This window comes from Trematomus bernacchii, unplaced genomic scaffold (assembly GCF_902827165.1).
Source record: "Trematomus bernacchii unplaced genomic scaffold, fTreBer1.1, whole genome shotgun sequence".
In the NCBI taxonomy this organism is placed as follows: Eukaryota; Metazoa; Chordata; class Actinopteri; order Perciformes; family Nototheniidae; genus Trematomus; species Trematomus bernacchii.
This window is the reverse complement of record NW_022987866.1, coordinates 6,854-22,758: the sequence shown is the minus strand read 5'-3', so window position 1 is coordinate 22,758 and position 15,905 is coordinate 6,854. Positions and strand designations below refer to the sequence as shown.

At 40.5% G+C, this 15,905-nt stretch overlaps 1 protein-coding gene across 1 annotated transcript; it reads left to right on the top strand.

Moving 5' to 3' along the window:
* Positions 1 to 468: 468 nt before the first annotated feature.
* LOC117469158 lies at positions 469 to 13,737 on the top strand. Its single transcript, XM_034113540.1, has 16 exons — positions 469 to 499; positions 605 to 632; positions 851 to 1,093; positions 1,246 to 1,345; positions 1,782 to 1,888; positions 1,974 to 2,246; positions 2,400 to 2,493; positions 2,631 to 2,698; positions 2,824 to 3,045; positions 3,161 to 3,229; positions 3,336 to 3,470; positions 3,615 to 3,677; positions 3,797 to 3,874; positions 4,223 to 5,804; positions 5,994 to 7,794; positions 7,903 to 13,737. The coding sequence occupies exons 4-16, from the start codon at positions 1,246 to 1,248 to the stop codon at positions 13,592 to 13,594; spliced, it is 10,284 nt and encodes a 3,427-aa protein (XP_033969431.1). The 5' UTR covers positions 469 to 499; positions 605 to 632; positions 851 to 1,093; the 3' UTR covers positions 13,595 to 13,737.
* Positions 13,738 to 15,905: the final 2,168 nt, after the last annotated feature.

Genomic DNA, 15,905 nt, shown 5'->3' with positions numbered 1-15,905 from the left:
CATCTTATCTTGTCTGGGGTGAGTGATCATTCCTCTTGTGAATTAATTGTGAAGCTGGTTAAAGCAGAATGTCTAAAATAAAGAGCTTATTTTTGTCATTTATGAACAAAGGAAAGCTGGTTAAATGATTCCATAGCTTAAATAAAGTAATTTTTTGAGTCATTCAACTATGAACAATTAAATATATTTCAAGGTATACTATATTCAACGTTGGAAGAAGTAATCAGATCCTCTACTTTAGTACAAGTACTCATTAGCACAATTGTTAGCTAAATGTACTCCAAATATCAAAAGTAAAAGTACTCTTTATGCAGAATTCATATTTTCACAGAATGATATTATGGTAATTGTATTATCCTGTTTTTATAAATGCAAGAGCATTTAAGCATTTACAACGTGGACCAAATGTTTAATCACCATGTGTGCAAGCATTGTGTTTGCAAGGTTTAATTTTAATTTTATTTTCACAGAGTGACGACTATTGAGCAGTTCATTACTGGTGAGTGTTGGTCAAAGACAGTGTTTGTAGTAACATATACCATGACAATATGTGGAACTTTCCAGTCTTTTCTTTGCAGGGTTTAATGCTGTGTTTTCCCCACAGATTGACAGCTTTGAGCAGTTCTCTACCGGTGAGTTGTGGTCCAAGACACTGTCAGTAGCATAAAGTATAATGAAAACAGATAGGCCCTTTATTAGTGTAAATCTAAGTGATTAGCAGCTTCTAATACAATTGATAATTTTTTTGTTTATAACTATTGTATGCTAAGCTATGCGATTGTATTGTACATTGTGTTAAGTAATTATATTTCCATGTCTGTGATGCTGATTAGTTTCTTCTCTGTTCTAGTTAAACAACCTACCGGCTTGACCAGCTACCCATCTACCTACTCATCTACCTTCTTCACTAGCTACCTATCTACCTTCACCACCTTCTCATCTACCTTCTTCACTAGCTACCCATCTACCTTCACCACCTTCTCATCTACCTTCTTCACTAGCTACCCATCTAGCTTCTTCACCAGCTACCCATTTAACTTCACCGGCTACTCATCTACCTTCAACACCCAGCTTTATCTCGTGAGCAGTTACAGTAAGTACATTTTTGTTGAACAGGATGCATCAACTATTAATGGACTTGTACGCTTTTGTTGCAGTTGAAATAAGTAATTGCGTAATTATTTGTACTATTTAAGGGGTCTGCTAATGTCTTTATTAATTCTAACAATGCCTACATACTTTCAGATGCCACGTGGTAAATCGTCCCGCCGTTCCCAGGCTGCAAAGCTACGCGTGGCTGGGACACGTGTGGGACATCAGCAGCCTGGCAATGCCAGTTTCGCACGTAAGTAGTCGAGGATTTTGTCATTCAATTTTGTATATGTTTAGGGTGTCCATTTTGGTTGTATCATTGTAAAATGTTTTTGCATGTGCATTTTTTACAGGCAGGCTCGTGCACAGATACACCCCTCTGTGGGCAAGCGAGCTAGTTATGATGAGGAGAATTGACTGAAATACACTTGATTTCTTTGCATTCATTTTTAGATAACTATCATGAAGCAGTGTTTGAAACATGGATTTGTTTGAAATATATACATTTTAAAATTCAATCACCGGTAGGACCCTTTATGCATTTGAGCCCTTTCCCTTCTAAAATCCTCTGCACGTGCCCGTTTACAGGTGTTATTGTAGGAAGGTGTGTTATTATTGCTTACATAATTTAAGAATTGTAAAGGTTCATTAAGTTTAATGTCGGTGTCATTTTCTCTGTTTTTAAATAGCCGCTGGCGGTACGGGTAACCGCCATAGAGTGCAGAAATGGCCAATTTCGTCCCTGACAGGACGACAACACAAGATGGTCATACCAGCGGAGTCTCCAGACAAGGAAGTATGAATTGTTTTCAGATTTTGTTAACAAAGTCTGGGTAATCATTAGTGATTTTCATTTGAAATAATGTCTTCTGTTGTTACAGTTTGTCCTCCTTGTTGGAGCTTCACATCTCCGTTCCATCGTCGATGGAATTGTGAAGATGCCAGAGGGAAGGTTTTCCTTTGGTGCCATGTCCACACCGGGGGCATGCGCAACCCAGCTGCGAACCGAGGCAGCCAATGCTGTGCTGCCTAGGACACCAGATGCAGTCTGTGTGATGGCTCCGAGCAACAACCTAACATCCAGTAGGACCATCACCGAAGCAGGAGAGGACTTTGCGGAGCTCCTCGCCACTGCCCGCAGTCGCTGGCCCAACGTAAGCTTATTTTTTATTGTATTTATTATAGTTCTTATAATATTACATTTTGTATTCTTATTGATGTGGTTGTATGTTTATGAATTTCTGAAAAATTGACATTTTTTTATCAACAAATTGTGAAAAATAGCGTACCTTTGTAACTTTGATTAGGTTTTTGCCATGGACTTCCCCCCGCGCCTTACCGTTGACCCTGACTACCAAGACATGATGCGTCAGGAATTTCGTCGTGTTGCGGCACGTATGGGTATGTTTAACAAATATTTAGGTTCAAGTACTACCGTAAATCATTTTCCTATTTTTCATTATTCTTTGTTTTAAAAGAGCAAAATATAATATCTGTGTGGATATGTTAGTAATCTTGATCTTGTTGGTTTTTTTTAGGCGTGAAGTACACACCGCTTGCTGAGTACTTCCCTTTCAAAGAACTTGACCTGTGGAGCAGAGATGGCGTGAGTGACATGGCAAATGGAAACGTTTTCTCTGTATACTTGTTTGTAGCTGAAATTCCAAGTTCCGTTCTTGAAAAAACATATTGAAGGTTATGTGCTATTTGTAAATGTATTTGTTTTTGCAGGTGCACTTGAGTGACAGTGCGGGAATGCCAATCCTGGTCGGTTCTATCTGGAACGCAACATACATGCAACTTGTTCCAGCCGAGCCGAAGCCATCTCCTGTTGTCCACAGAAGATCACCGCCTGCGAGGAGAGTCACTCCAAGGGTGATTGTCAAAGGAGAGGTTGCTAAATCACCGCAACTGGATCCTTCCAAGTGGACCGTTTTCGGCCAGGGCAGGAAGGTAATTGTGTGGCAGACATCTTTCAATAAGAGTGATATTCCCTGAGCAGTTTGCCTTGATAATGATGGAAGAGTACCCATTTGATTAACACAAGCTATGCTATTTATCTTTACAGAGGAGCCAACACGATGAACCTGAGCAGTCCATTGATGCACTTAAAGAAGCAGGGACTGTTCAGCAGGAGGTAGGTCAACTTTGTAGTATGCTTTGAAATCATTGGGGTATGTTTATTGCAGTTTATATGTGCATTTCTTTTTCTAAAACAGTGTTTCTTCATTTTTATTTCACAGGAAGTGGAGGAGAGTTATCTTCCACTGACACCTGTGTGGTTTAGCAGTGCAATGTTGGTTGAGATGGACAAGATTAGTCCATCCCATCTTCCTGGCCCTGATGAGTGCACACCACCGGTTCCAACACCACAAAAGGTAATTTGTTTGTATGTTGGTTGATGCCCTATTATAAAATGTATCCTTCCTGACAAACTTTAAATGTATTACAGTGAGGACAACTTATACTGTCCATAAGGAGTTATTAGTGGAGGATTAATCATTTTGTTTTCCTTACGTTAGAAAGCAAAGTTGGACCTGAAGCAGAGGGCTCCTGCCTCCAAGAAAACCCTGGCAAAGCGACAGGTTGTTCTTGTTTTCTTCTTTTTTAAAGGCAATATAGGACTTGTTTAAAACTAAGAAGTTACACGAATATCGGTGGTGTTATTTATTCTCAAGTTTACTAAATTGTTTTGTTTTTTTAGGGGGAGGCAGCTCCCATTGTTGTGGAGGTGATTTTACGGCCACCTACCAGTAGAGGGACAGTTGCTGTGGAGCAGCAGGTCTGTGCTCTTTGTGTGAACGATGTGCTTTCAGAGTGACATTTGAATGAATCATGCTAATTTATTGACATAGTTACTTTTGCTCATTGTTAAAATAAAATAGTTTCAGTTGTTAGCCTGCATGCAGTCAACGTTGTTTCAAGTGTACACAATCAATGACAAGAAACCTCTCTTTTGAGTTCCATTCAGTATGTGTGTGGGTAAGTAGAAAAACAAAAGTTAATATATAACAATAATCATTTTGTATTAGTAATTGTATATCTTTCTATTATTTAGTTAAACGTTTGTGAAACAATTTAAGACACATAGTGTTTTTAGCAGTTTTTTTATATATGAATTTTCTTCTAGGAGGAGCCATTGCCGGGGTTGGAGCCATTGCCAGGAGTGGAGCCATTTCCAGGGGTGGAGCCATTTCCAGGAGTGGAGCCATTTCCAGGAGTGGAGCCATTTCCAGGAGTGGAGCCATTGCCCCGCGCAGAGCCATCACTGAGCGTGGAGCCATCATCCAGCAAGGAGCCATCATCCAGCAAGGAGCCATCATCCAGCAAGGAGCCATCATCCAGCAAGGAGCCATCATCCAGCAAGGAGCCATCACCCAGCGTGATAGTGGATGTTGATGAGGACAACGGATGCAGAACAGGTAAGGGCTATGCTTGCATGTGTTCAGAAAAAGTGCAGCTGGCTGTTGTCGCAGGGACTGTTGTGAGGTATGCATCCGTTTCTGACGATAAAATATCTGTTGCATGTTCTATAGCGGCTGCGATCAAACATTTGATTGCGCCTGTGTGTTCGTGGAGCAGTACAGATATCGATGCCATACGTGTTGCAGGGTCAAAGCTTAACTCGTTTGTATTAGGGGAAGCCCATAAAATGAATGTAAAGCCAAAGAACTTGTGCAGGTTGGTTGAGCAGACCAGTGTGTTTGGACGTAAGTGGAACGTCAATATGGGTCTGCCAGTGTACGGCGAATTTAATTTGTCTGAAGGGGAACAGGTATTGTCGGAGAAGCTGCTTGAACACTTATCCAGGGATGGCATGTGTCTGTTTAGCCTAAATTCCGCAGCCAGTGTCATTATTCAACACAATGACTGTATTGTGGTCGTTGATTGTGGCACACGTGCTGCGTCTGGGTTAGCATCCAGTTATGGCACATCTGTAGCCGTGTTCAACACATGCCTTAATGACCTGATGTTTTACATCAGGAATCTCAATAATTCATTGAATGCACAGAAGTTTAGCATTACAAGACTTTCTGTGAAAGCAGCTGAAGTTAATTCGGAGACGGCTAGAGTCATTGATGGGGATATGGGGTGTGTCAGGGGAACATTCAGTCAGGGTGATCAACGCTTTAAATATGCAGGACTTCAGTGCATGGCTGTCAGTTTGGTAGGCATAGCCAAACACAACATTGACAGTGTGTTTACATGGCAGACCGACAACCTGGATAAAGTTGTTGTACTTGGTGACAATCTGTACACCTCCCTGCGTGACCAACAAGGTATCAGTGGAGGATACAGTCTACTTTCGGTTCCAGATCTGCCCAAGGAGACCATTATCGACGGACAAAGATTTCTGTTTCAATACAGTGACTTTGTGTCTGGAGATGTGGATGTGGTTGAGGGTGATATCATTGATAAGGGTGTGCACACCACTTTAAAATACGCACTGGAAAGCATGTGTAGTAAATATGACACATGCTTTCTGACAATGAATGGCGCTACATGTGCCATCATTGGTCAAGGTGGACACTACGCAGTGGTCGACTCCCATGCACGCAGTGCGTCTGGGATGAGCGATGGCGAGGGGCGTAGTGTTGTTCTGTATTTCAGAGGCCTTGAACACGTGTTTGAATACATATGGACATTTGCAGCGTTCCTCAAGAAGTCTCAAAAACAGTTTGAGATCGCTGGTGTCCGAGTCACTCACATAGGCCCAATTGAAAGCAGTAATCTGTCTTTGGGTCCAAGAGTGACTCCCAAAACGACAGAGACTGATTTGGGTTGTAGTTCAGCTATTCAGTCCACCAACATTCAGATGGGTGCAAAGCATAACATTCCAAAGGGATCTTCTGAGTCTCAAAAACTGTTTGAGATCGCTGGTGTCCGAGTCACTCAAATAGGCCCAATTGAAAGCAGTAATCTGTCTTTGGGTCCAAGAGTGACTCCCAAAACAACAGAGACTGATTTGGGTTGTAGTTCAACTATTCAGTCCACACTTGGCTGCACCAACATTCAGATGGGTGCAAAGCGTAAGATTCGTAAGGGATCTTCTGCTTGCAAAAAATTAAAAAAGAGTGATGTTACCGCAGATAATTCAGACGTTGCTTTTGTCAAAGAAGTAAGAAGTGGACGACTGCAGTTTAATCCTCTTAGTCATCAACTTGCACAAGCTCTTTGTGAGCAGTTACATGTGCATTCAGAAAAAGTAGATTTTGTGTCTACACAAATTGGTTTAATAGGGGCTCCATGTCTCAATGAAAAAATAGAGGGTGACGGAAACTGTTTCTTTAGAGCAGTGAGTCAAGCTGTGTGTGGTACACAAAGGCATCACACAATAATTAGGCGTGCAGTGGTTCATCAAATGCAGAGCAATGCTGTGCCTTATGAGCGTATTTTGACCTCCTCCATGTCAGAATACCTCAGCACATCCAAAATGCGGGAGGTTGGCAGTTGGGCAACAGAATTAGAAATTCAAGCAGCAGCAGATGCGTTTGGAGTTAATATATTCACATATTGTGATCCACGCTGGCTAAAATATAGTTGCGAGAACGGGCAGTTGTCTAATCAGGGGGTTTATTTGGAAAACCGCAATGGTAATCATTATGAGACTGTTGTGTGTGTAAAACAACCTAATTTGCAGAGTTGTTATGGGTATTGCAAATTTGACACTTCTTGTCCAAGACTGTACAATGTCAGACGGACAACTAGGGGCAAAAGGAGGGTTACCGAACAAACGCATGGTACATCGTCTGCTGGGGACACAGATTGTGTGGAAAAGAGTGATGTAAGTAAAATCACTCTTGAATTTAATCCTTTGTGCAATGAAGTGGCAAAAACACTTTGCACAAAGTGTAATATAGACTTTGAAAAGCAGGATGTACAGGGACCTACAGTAACTGGGTCCCTAGGTGTGGTCTGTAAGACCGAAAAAATTAAAGAGGACGCCAATAGTTTCTTCGGAGCGGTAGCTCATGTTCTCAGTGGTTCTCAGAAGAGCCATCGAAAGATTAGAAAGACTGTTGTGAAGCATATGATGAATCACGCAGAACAAACTAAAGTAGTTGGGGGATCTGCTTCAATTTCAGACTACATTGAGAAGTCTCGGATGAAGTATGTAGGACATTGTGCCACAGATGTAGAAATCCAAGGGACAGCAAATGCTCTTGGAGTGGACATTTTTATCTGCAGTGGGGAAAAATGGCTCAAATACACTTGTAATTGTGCAATGCTTTCAAAAGAAAAAATATACTTGAAACATTGTGATAAAAATCATTTTGAGCCAGTGGTTTGTATCAAACCTTACGATGAACAAAGGTGCTTTGAATTTTGTAAAGTGGGGGGTTTGTCAGAGACACGGTCTATGCGTAGCAGTGTCGATATCTGTACTGGGAAGGGTGGGGTTAAAGACAATGCAGAGAGTGTTGCCAGCTGTAGTCGTAGGCATTCAACATATTTAAAAAAGATATACAGCTCAAAAATTAAACGGTATTATAAAAGTAACACAGGGTACCAGCAAACGATTAGGGATGCGTCCATGAAAAAGTATAGTGATGCAGATTATCAAGAGATAGTAAGAGTCGGTCTTAGAAAAAGGTATTTCGAGGATGATGATTACAAACTCAGAGCAATTGAAAAAGATCAGGTTAGATACCATGAAGACCCATTGCAAAATCAGATGAGGAAGGATTTGAGTAAAAGTATATATATATTTAATCCATTGCACAAGGAGAAAGTAAAAGAATATAGTGTAAAAAAATACCATGACGATGATCTGCATAGAGAAAGGGTTATCGCATTAAGCAAACAGAACTATAGACTAAAGGTTTTACACAGACAAAAAGTTATAGCATTTAGCAAACGTAAATATAGGCAAAATAAATTGCATAGAAAGAAGGTAAAATCCATGAGTTCAAAAAGGTATCATGGTAATCCAGATTATAAGAAGCGAGTAACAGCTAGCAACAAATTGAAGAGGCAACAAATGCAAAAAAATAGACAGGTATTTGATATTGTGATGCAGCAGTTTTTGGCCAAAGTTAAGAATGGACCCGTTTTTGTTTGTAGCTGCTGCGAGAAGTTGTTATTTGAATCGCAGGCCTTGCACTGTAAAAAAGACAAATATAAGAATCAAGAACTCGCCAATAAATGCATCAGAGACACATATTTACACACATGTACTGATGACTGTGAAGTACCCTGTGTTTGGATTGATATTGGGAGAGGGCAGTCTTGGATCTGCAGCAACTGTGATACCAAACTTAAGAGAGGTGTGCTGCCACCTGAATGTGTTCTCAATAATTTGGCAGTAGACCCCATTCCCCCAGCATTGGCTTGTTTGAACAGCATAGAGCAGCATTTAATTGCCAGAAATATACCATTTATGAAGATGGTGGCATTGCCCAAAGGTGGGCAAAATGGAGTTCACGGACCGGTGACGTGTGTTCCAGCCAATATAGTCCAAACTACAAATTTGCTCCCCCGCTCAAGGATGGAAGGTTCCATCTTGCGAATAAAGTTAAAGCGTAGATCGACCTACAAAGGTCATTATAAATTTCAATTTGCAGACCCAATGCACATAATGCGGGCATTACAATATTTAAAAAGAAACAATAAGCACTATAGGGATATTGAATTTAATAAAAGTTGGTATAACGAGTTTTGTAGGGAGGAGGAAGAGAATGAACAAACCCACACCAAGGAAACATCATCAGAGGCTGCTGAGGAACAGCCATGTTTGTTTCAGGACATGGATTTGATGGCTGTGGATACTGATCTGGAAATTGCAGATCAGTTTTCAGATAGAGAACTGAACATGGCCCCAGCAGAAGGCAATAGTCCTGCAAAAGAAAGTTCATTCATTCCTGTAAGGGTTCCCGAGTTTGAGGAACTTGATGACGCTCTGCTTAATGAGTTTTGGAGGGAACGGGATGATGACTTTGTAGACAATTCGACCTTGATGGATTTGCCAACTAATGAAACGTCTGATGCTAATGCTGATGATGAGCTTTTACACGACAGGCAACAGCATTGCATGTTTCAGGACACATGTCTGATGCCTGTTGATATTGGACAGGAAGTGTTGGATCAATATTTTGATAGTACATTAAATGTCGCTCCAGCAGAGGGTAATAGTCCTGTGAGGCTGTTAGCAGACATTTCCAACGAAGCAAAATGCTTTCCTGTATTGTTCCCACTGGGCATTAACACCTACCGTGATTCGAGGCCCCGCAAGATAACATTAGCACGCTATTTGAATATGCGTGTTTTAAATGCTGATGTTAGGTTTGCACAAAATATAGAATACATTTTTTATGCTCAGTATTTGTCTGAGGTGCAACAGGTATTGTCCAGTGTGTCTATTGCATTGCGAAAAGGCAAAGCAGGCTTTCCATCCAAACCGATAGAAGATAATTTGTTGAATCAGGAAACCATAAGAAAACTGTTGAAATTTGATGATGGCTTTCGTTTTCTCTCACCTATTAGAGGTACTCCAGCATTTTGGCAGCGCGCACAGAGTGACCTCCTCGCTTGTGTGCGTCAACTTGGTGTGCCTACCTGGTTTTGTTCATTCTCTTCGGCTGATCTTAGGTGGGCAAATTTACTCGACGCTATTTTAAAACAGGAAGGTAGAACACAGACCGCTGAAGATTTAGATTGGGCAGACAGATGTGAACTCTTGCGTCGTAATCCTGTGACAGCGGCCAGGATGTTTGACTATAGATGGAATTGTTTTTTGAAAGAAGTACTTATGTCCCCTTCACACCCAATTGGCAAGATTGTAGATTATTTCTATCGCGTGGAATTTCAGCAGCGTGGCTCACCTCATGTGCATTGCTTGTTTTGGATTGAGAATGCACCCAAAATTGATAAGAATACAGATGAAGAGGTGATTCAATTCATCGACACATATGTGACATGTGAATTACCATCACAAGATGAGCCGTTAAAGGACATTGTGACATCTGTGCAACAGCATTCCAAAAGACACTCTAAAACGTGTAAGAAAAATAACACCGTTTGTCGATTTAATTTCCCCAGGCCAGCTACTGCCAGTACATTTATATGTCGCAGCAGTGAAGATCAATGCTTAGCAGAATGTAGCTGTAACTTGACACCATGCGAGTGTGTAAAATTAGAGTCTTTGGCCGAAAAAAAGGAGAAGAAGGAGTTTGCAGTTAAAATTCTGAACTCCGTCAAAAAGGCTCTTTCAGACGAAAATGTAATATTTGAAAGCCTGGAACAATTATTTGAAAGTCTGGGGATTAATCAAGCGATCTTCGAGGCTGCTTACAAATTGGTTGGTAGAAAGACACACGTTGTATTGAAAAGACAAATTGGCGAAGTCTGGATTAATCAATACAACAAACCACTGTTAAAATGCTGGAATGCCAATATGGACATTCAGTATGTGGTCAATGCCTATGCATGTGTTGTCTATATAATTTCCTACATCTCCAAGGCAGAAAAGGAAATGGGATTATTATTGGGTAATGCACATAAAGAAGCATCACAGCAGGGCAATCTAGATGCCAAGGATGCATTTAAAAAGTTAGGGAGTGTGTATTTACACAACCGAGATGTGTGTGCCCAAGAGGCAGTCTACAGATTGACACACATGTCCCTGAAGACATGCTCTCGCTTGGTCCAATTTGTGCCAACAGGGAAAAATACAATTAAAATAAGTAGGCCATTAAGTGTGTTAAAACAGATGGCAGATTCAAATAGTCTAACCACAGACAACATGTGGATGACCGGTTTTGTTGACCGTTACAAAAATCGGCCAAATGACGCGGTTTTTAATAATATGTGTTTGGCAACATTCGCATCCGAATACAGGGTTATGTCACAGAGTGAAAGTCTCAAAAATGCCATCGAACTCCAAAATAATTTCGGGTTTATTATTAAAAGAACGCGAACAAAAGCAGCAGTTGTGCGTTATGCAAAATTTTCCAAAACAAAGTCTCCGGAATTGTTTTTCTACAGCAATTTCCAATTGTTTCTGCCGTATCGCATCGACGAGCAGTTAAAGCCACACAATTGGGAAACGTGTGAAGACTTTTACAAGAGCGGTCGAGTTAGATTTGCCGATGGATCCAGACAGCTGGTGAAATCAGTGGTCGACGCGAATAGAGCTTTGTTTGAACTTGATTCGGATGAATTACAAAAAATCCAAGACTCTTTAGACGGTAATGTAGATTTTGAAGACGCTTGGTGTGACCTGTGCCCCGAACAGGAATTGGAAAATCTTCAATGCAAAGAAGAGCGGGAACAAATTGAAACCGTAGACGGGGAGCAAATAGACGCTATTCCTGATCTTGCCGTTAATAATCGGCAAATCGGCCATTTGGAAAAGACAAAGAATATTTTGAGCAGAAGCGAAGGGCTGAAATTAGTTCGGTCTCTAAACGAAACCCAAATGTCTATTTTCTATCAAATACGACAATGGTGTTTAGACAAAATCTCGGGTAAAAATCCAGACCCGTTTCACGTATTTATAACAGGCGGTGCTGGGACGGGAAAGAGCCATTTGATCAAGGCTCTGCAGTATGAGACAGCCAGGTTGCTCTCAACACTCTGTGAAAACCCTGATTCTGTGTGTGTGTTGTTGACTGCCCCAACTGGAATTGCTGCATACAATTTAGACGCAGCAACTATCCATAACACATTTAGCATTGGCGTTAATTCAAAATTACCCTACACACCTTTAGGCGAGGAAAAAATAAATAGTCTGCGGGCCAAATATAGAGACGTGCAAATTTTAATTGTCGATGAAATATCCATGGTCGATCACAAACTCATGGCATATATTCATGGCAGATTACGTCAAATTAAACAATGTAATGATTATTCCCCATTTGGTAGAGTTAGTGTGGTAGTTGTTGGAGACTTTTTCCAGCTGCCACCAGTGAAAGGAAATGCCTTGTATGTCGAGAAAGTAGGATTTAACCTGTGGCACAACCTATTTAGCATTGTAGAGCTTAAAACAATAGTCAGGCAGAAAGATATTGTTTTTGCGGAACTGCTAAATAGGTTGAGAACACGCTCAAAAGAAACAGCATTGTCAGCTAGTGACATTGATTTGTTGAAGAGCTGTGAAACAGGGGAAGAAAGTTCAGCATTACACATTTTCCCCACAAACGCTCAGGTTAATGATCATAATCTTGTGCAACTGTTGAAAACATGCCCGGAACATGTCGAAATAGAAGCTCAGGATACTGGCCATAACAGAAAAACTGGAAAACTTGAGTTAAAACATGGACATCACACCAACATCTATCAGACATGTTTAGCGGAACGTTTGGTTCTCGGGGAAAATGCTCGTGTAATGTTGACCAAAAATATAGATGTAACGGATGGGCTTGTGAACGGGGTATGCGGCACGGTGAGACACATAGTGATTTCACAAGGTGAAAGATTTCCACAAACTGTGTACGTCCATTTTGACGATGACAGAGTTGGGGCACAGCGCAGGAAAGAGTCTGCAAATGCATCAAGTCAATTAGTGAACTGTACACCAATTTTTCCAGAAGAGGATAGAGTCACCGTTAAAGGTGGGTTGCGTCGCCAATTTCCCCTTAAACTGGCTTGGGCTTGTACAGTACATAAGGTGCAAGGGATAACTGTTGATAGAGCTGTGGTGTCACTTAAAAAAATATTTGCTGCTGGACAGGCATATGTTGCATTAAGTCGTGTTACAAATTTATCAGGCTTAATCATTCAAGATTTTAAAGCTAATGCCATCTATTGTAAAACAAATGTTACGCAAGCAATTCAGTGCATGCCTCAGTTTCTACGTGAAGAAAGGATCCACCCCAAATTGCACACAGACAATTTTACTGTGTTTTTGACAAATGTGCAAAGTTTGACACGTCATGTCGAAGATTTGACCCTTTGTACACAGCATTTGCAGCCTAACTGTATTGCTGTTACAGAGACATGGCTGCCTGCCGTCTCATCATTTGACGACATTAACATCAGTGGTTATACATTTGCTAGTTGTTCTCGAAGTGCATCTTACACCAGCGAGAACCCAGCATTGGTTGCTCTGCAAGACCAACAACATGGTGGTGTTGGCATATATAGTGCAAACAGTATTGAATTTAGTATTCTTCAAGTGCCAGATGTAAATTTAGAATGTATAGTGTACAACTGTTTGTCTCACGACATATTAATTGCGGTAATTTATAGACCACCATCATATCCCATGTCTTTGTTTAAAGAACATTTAGGCAAATTACTAGATTTGTTAGATCTATTAGGTGACACAATTGCTGTGATGGGTGATTTCAATGATGACATTTTAAAAACATCAACAATTTGCAAATTTGTAACAGACAAAGGGTATGTGCAGCAAGTCACACAACCCACTACCGAAAAGGGCACATTAATTGACCATGTATATGTGAAAACAACACAGTATGATGTAGAATCAACTGTGTTGCCCACCTATTTCAGTGACCATGAGGGGATTCTGTGTTCTTTTGCACAACTGCTGAGGTAGAGTAACTTCAGACGTCAAGCAAATGTAGGTAGAAATTCTGTGTTTTTTCTTCACCTTGTGTTTCATCGTGCCAAATTATGCGCTTCTACAGTCTGTCGAGATATTTTATCAGATCAAAACATCCCCCCCTAGTTTAATTTGGTATGTTTTTAGGTATCATCCCCCCCTGGTTTAATTTGGTATTTGTTTAGGTATCATCCCTCAAGTTCATCATCTTCACCTTCCTCATTCAAAATTATCCTCATCTATCGGCCCCCTAAACCACATCCCTCCTTCCTCTCACTTAACTCCTCAAAACTAGCTTCATCCTCCCTACTTTTCGACCTTAACATGACTATTGAGTCACCCACCTGCGAGCTGTCATTCAAATTCTCTACTCTAATAGACAATTTACTGTCAACCAAAACTTCACCTTCCCGACCCATGCCAAAAGACACATCCTCGACTTTGTCTTCTATAAAAACCTCCCAGTACCTTGGCGTAATGTTTGGCCCCACCCTTTCCCTCGATCCTATCATCTGCCAAGTAATCAAAACCAAATTTTACCAGCTCTGCAAAGATCTGACCCTCTCCCTGAAATTACAACAGTCTCATAGTTAGGAATTATTTATTAATTTATATAGTTATTCTGTCGGTCTTCAGTTCTTAAAATCTTCTCACTTAACTCCCCAAACTAGCTTCATCCTCCCTACTTTTCGACTTTAACATGACTATTGAGTCACCCAGCTGTCATTGAAATTGTTCTTTATTATTAGTTAATTTTTAGCGGCTTTATCTTTCTCTCACAAACACACACACACACACTACACAATAAAACTAATACAAACAATAAATATTCATAAAATAGGAATAAAAAGGCAATTAAGTTAAAAGTCATATTAAAAAGGTAGGTCTTCAGTTGTTAAAAGTATGAACGCTCTCTGCTGGTCTAGTTGGGAGGGCACATTGGGGAGGGCGAAGTTCATTTTTATTGTGTTCAATATGTTCATAATTATTGTGTTCAATATGTTCAAAATAAGGTTTCTTTTTCCTGCATTACAACAGCATTTTTAATAACAAAATTATTGGCAAACATTAGGGCATATTTAGCAGATATTCCATACTGCACTAATAACATTTATCCACACATAGGGAAACACATTTTGTAAAATTATGCATCAATATTAAATGATGTCACTCATATGCTGTTGCTAATGCAGGTTTTGCTTTGCCTTCAATGTAGCCTAGAAAAGCAAAAGGCACTGGTAATTGGTACTTCCAGTTTACTGGGATGGGGTTCGATTCCCTGCGGTGTCCTGCTGGTTTCTTTGGCATGTACATTAAAGATCATATTATTTACTACTATAATAATGATAATTATCAAAGTATTACTAATTAGTATCTCATACAACTGACACAAGCTTCCAAAAACTCTCAAAACGGTCAAGAAATATCAATAAAATAAGTATAAAATAGGAATAACATGCAATTCAGTTATAAGCTATATTACAAAGTTGGATTACAACAGCATTTCTAATTAAAAAATGTTTTAATGGCAAACATGAGGGCATATTTAGCAGCTAATCCATACTGCACTAATGAAATAGTTATGGACTTATAGGGAAATAAATGCTGGGAAGTTGTAGAGGTGGTATTTACCATAATGTGAAGTATGTGGCCATTGGGATTGTTTTCCTTTGAGATATGAGAAAACCGTGTTTCATGGCGAGCATTGTGTTGCCATGGCAACTGCATTTGAGGAAATCTCAAAACTGACACATATATGTGTCGAGGGCTGTACCGTTAGCACACATGTGAAGTTTGAACAGTTTTTGACAATTTACACAGGAGTTATAGCAATATCGTGCTTAACGGTGAGGGATGCGTTGCCATGGCAACAGCTTTTGAGTGTTGAGCTGTTGTTGGCCGGACCATTAGCCATCATCTGAAGTCTGGTGCCATTTGGATGATTTTCATAGGAGTAACGGAAACATCGTGTTTTTTGGCGAGGGATGCGTTGCCATGGTAACGGCATATGATGACATCCCAGAATTGGCGTAGAGCTGTTCAGGGCCGGACCATTAACTGTCATCTGAAGTCTGGTGCCGTTTTGAACCTTTTCCATTGAATTAAGACAACATCGTGTTTTACGGCGTGGGATGCGTTGCCATGGAAACGGCATACGGTGAGATCTCAGATTTCACGTAGAGCTGTTGAGTCATGGACCAGTGATATAAAAGTGAAGATTGTGGGACGATGGGACCGTGTCGATTGGATTTACAGCGACACCGTGTTTTATGGCGAGTGATTCGTTGCCATGGAAACGGCATAC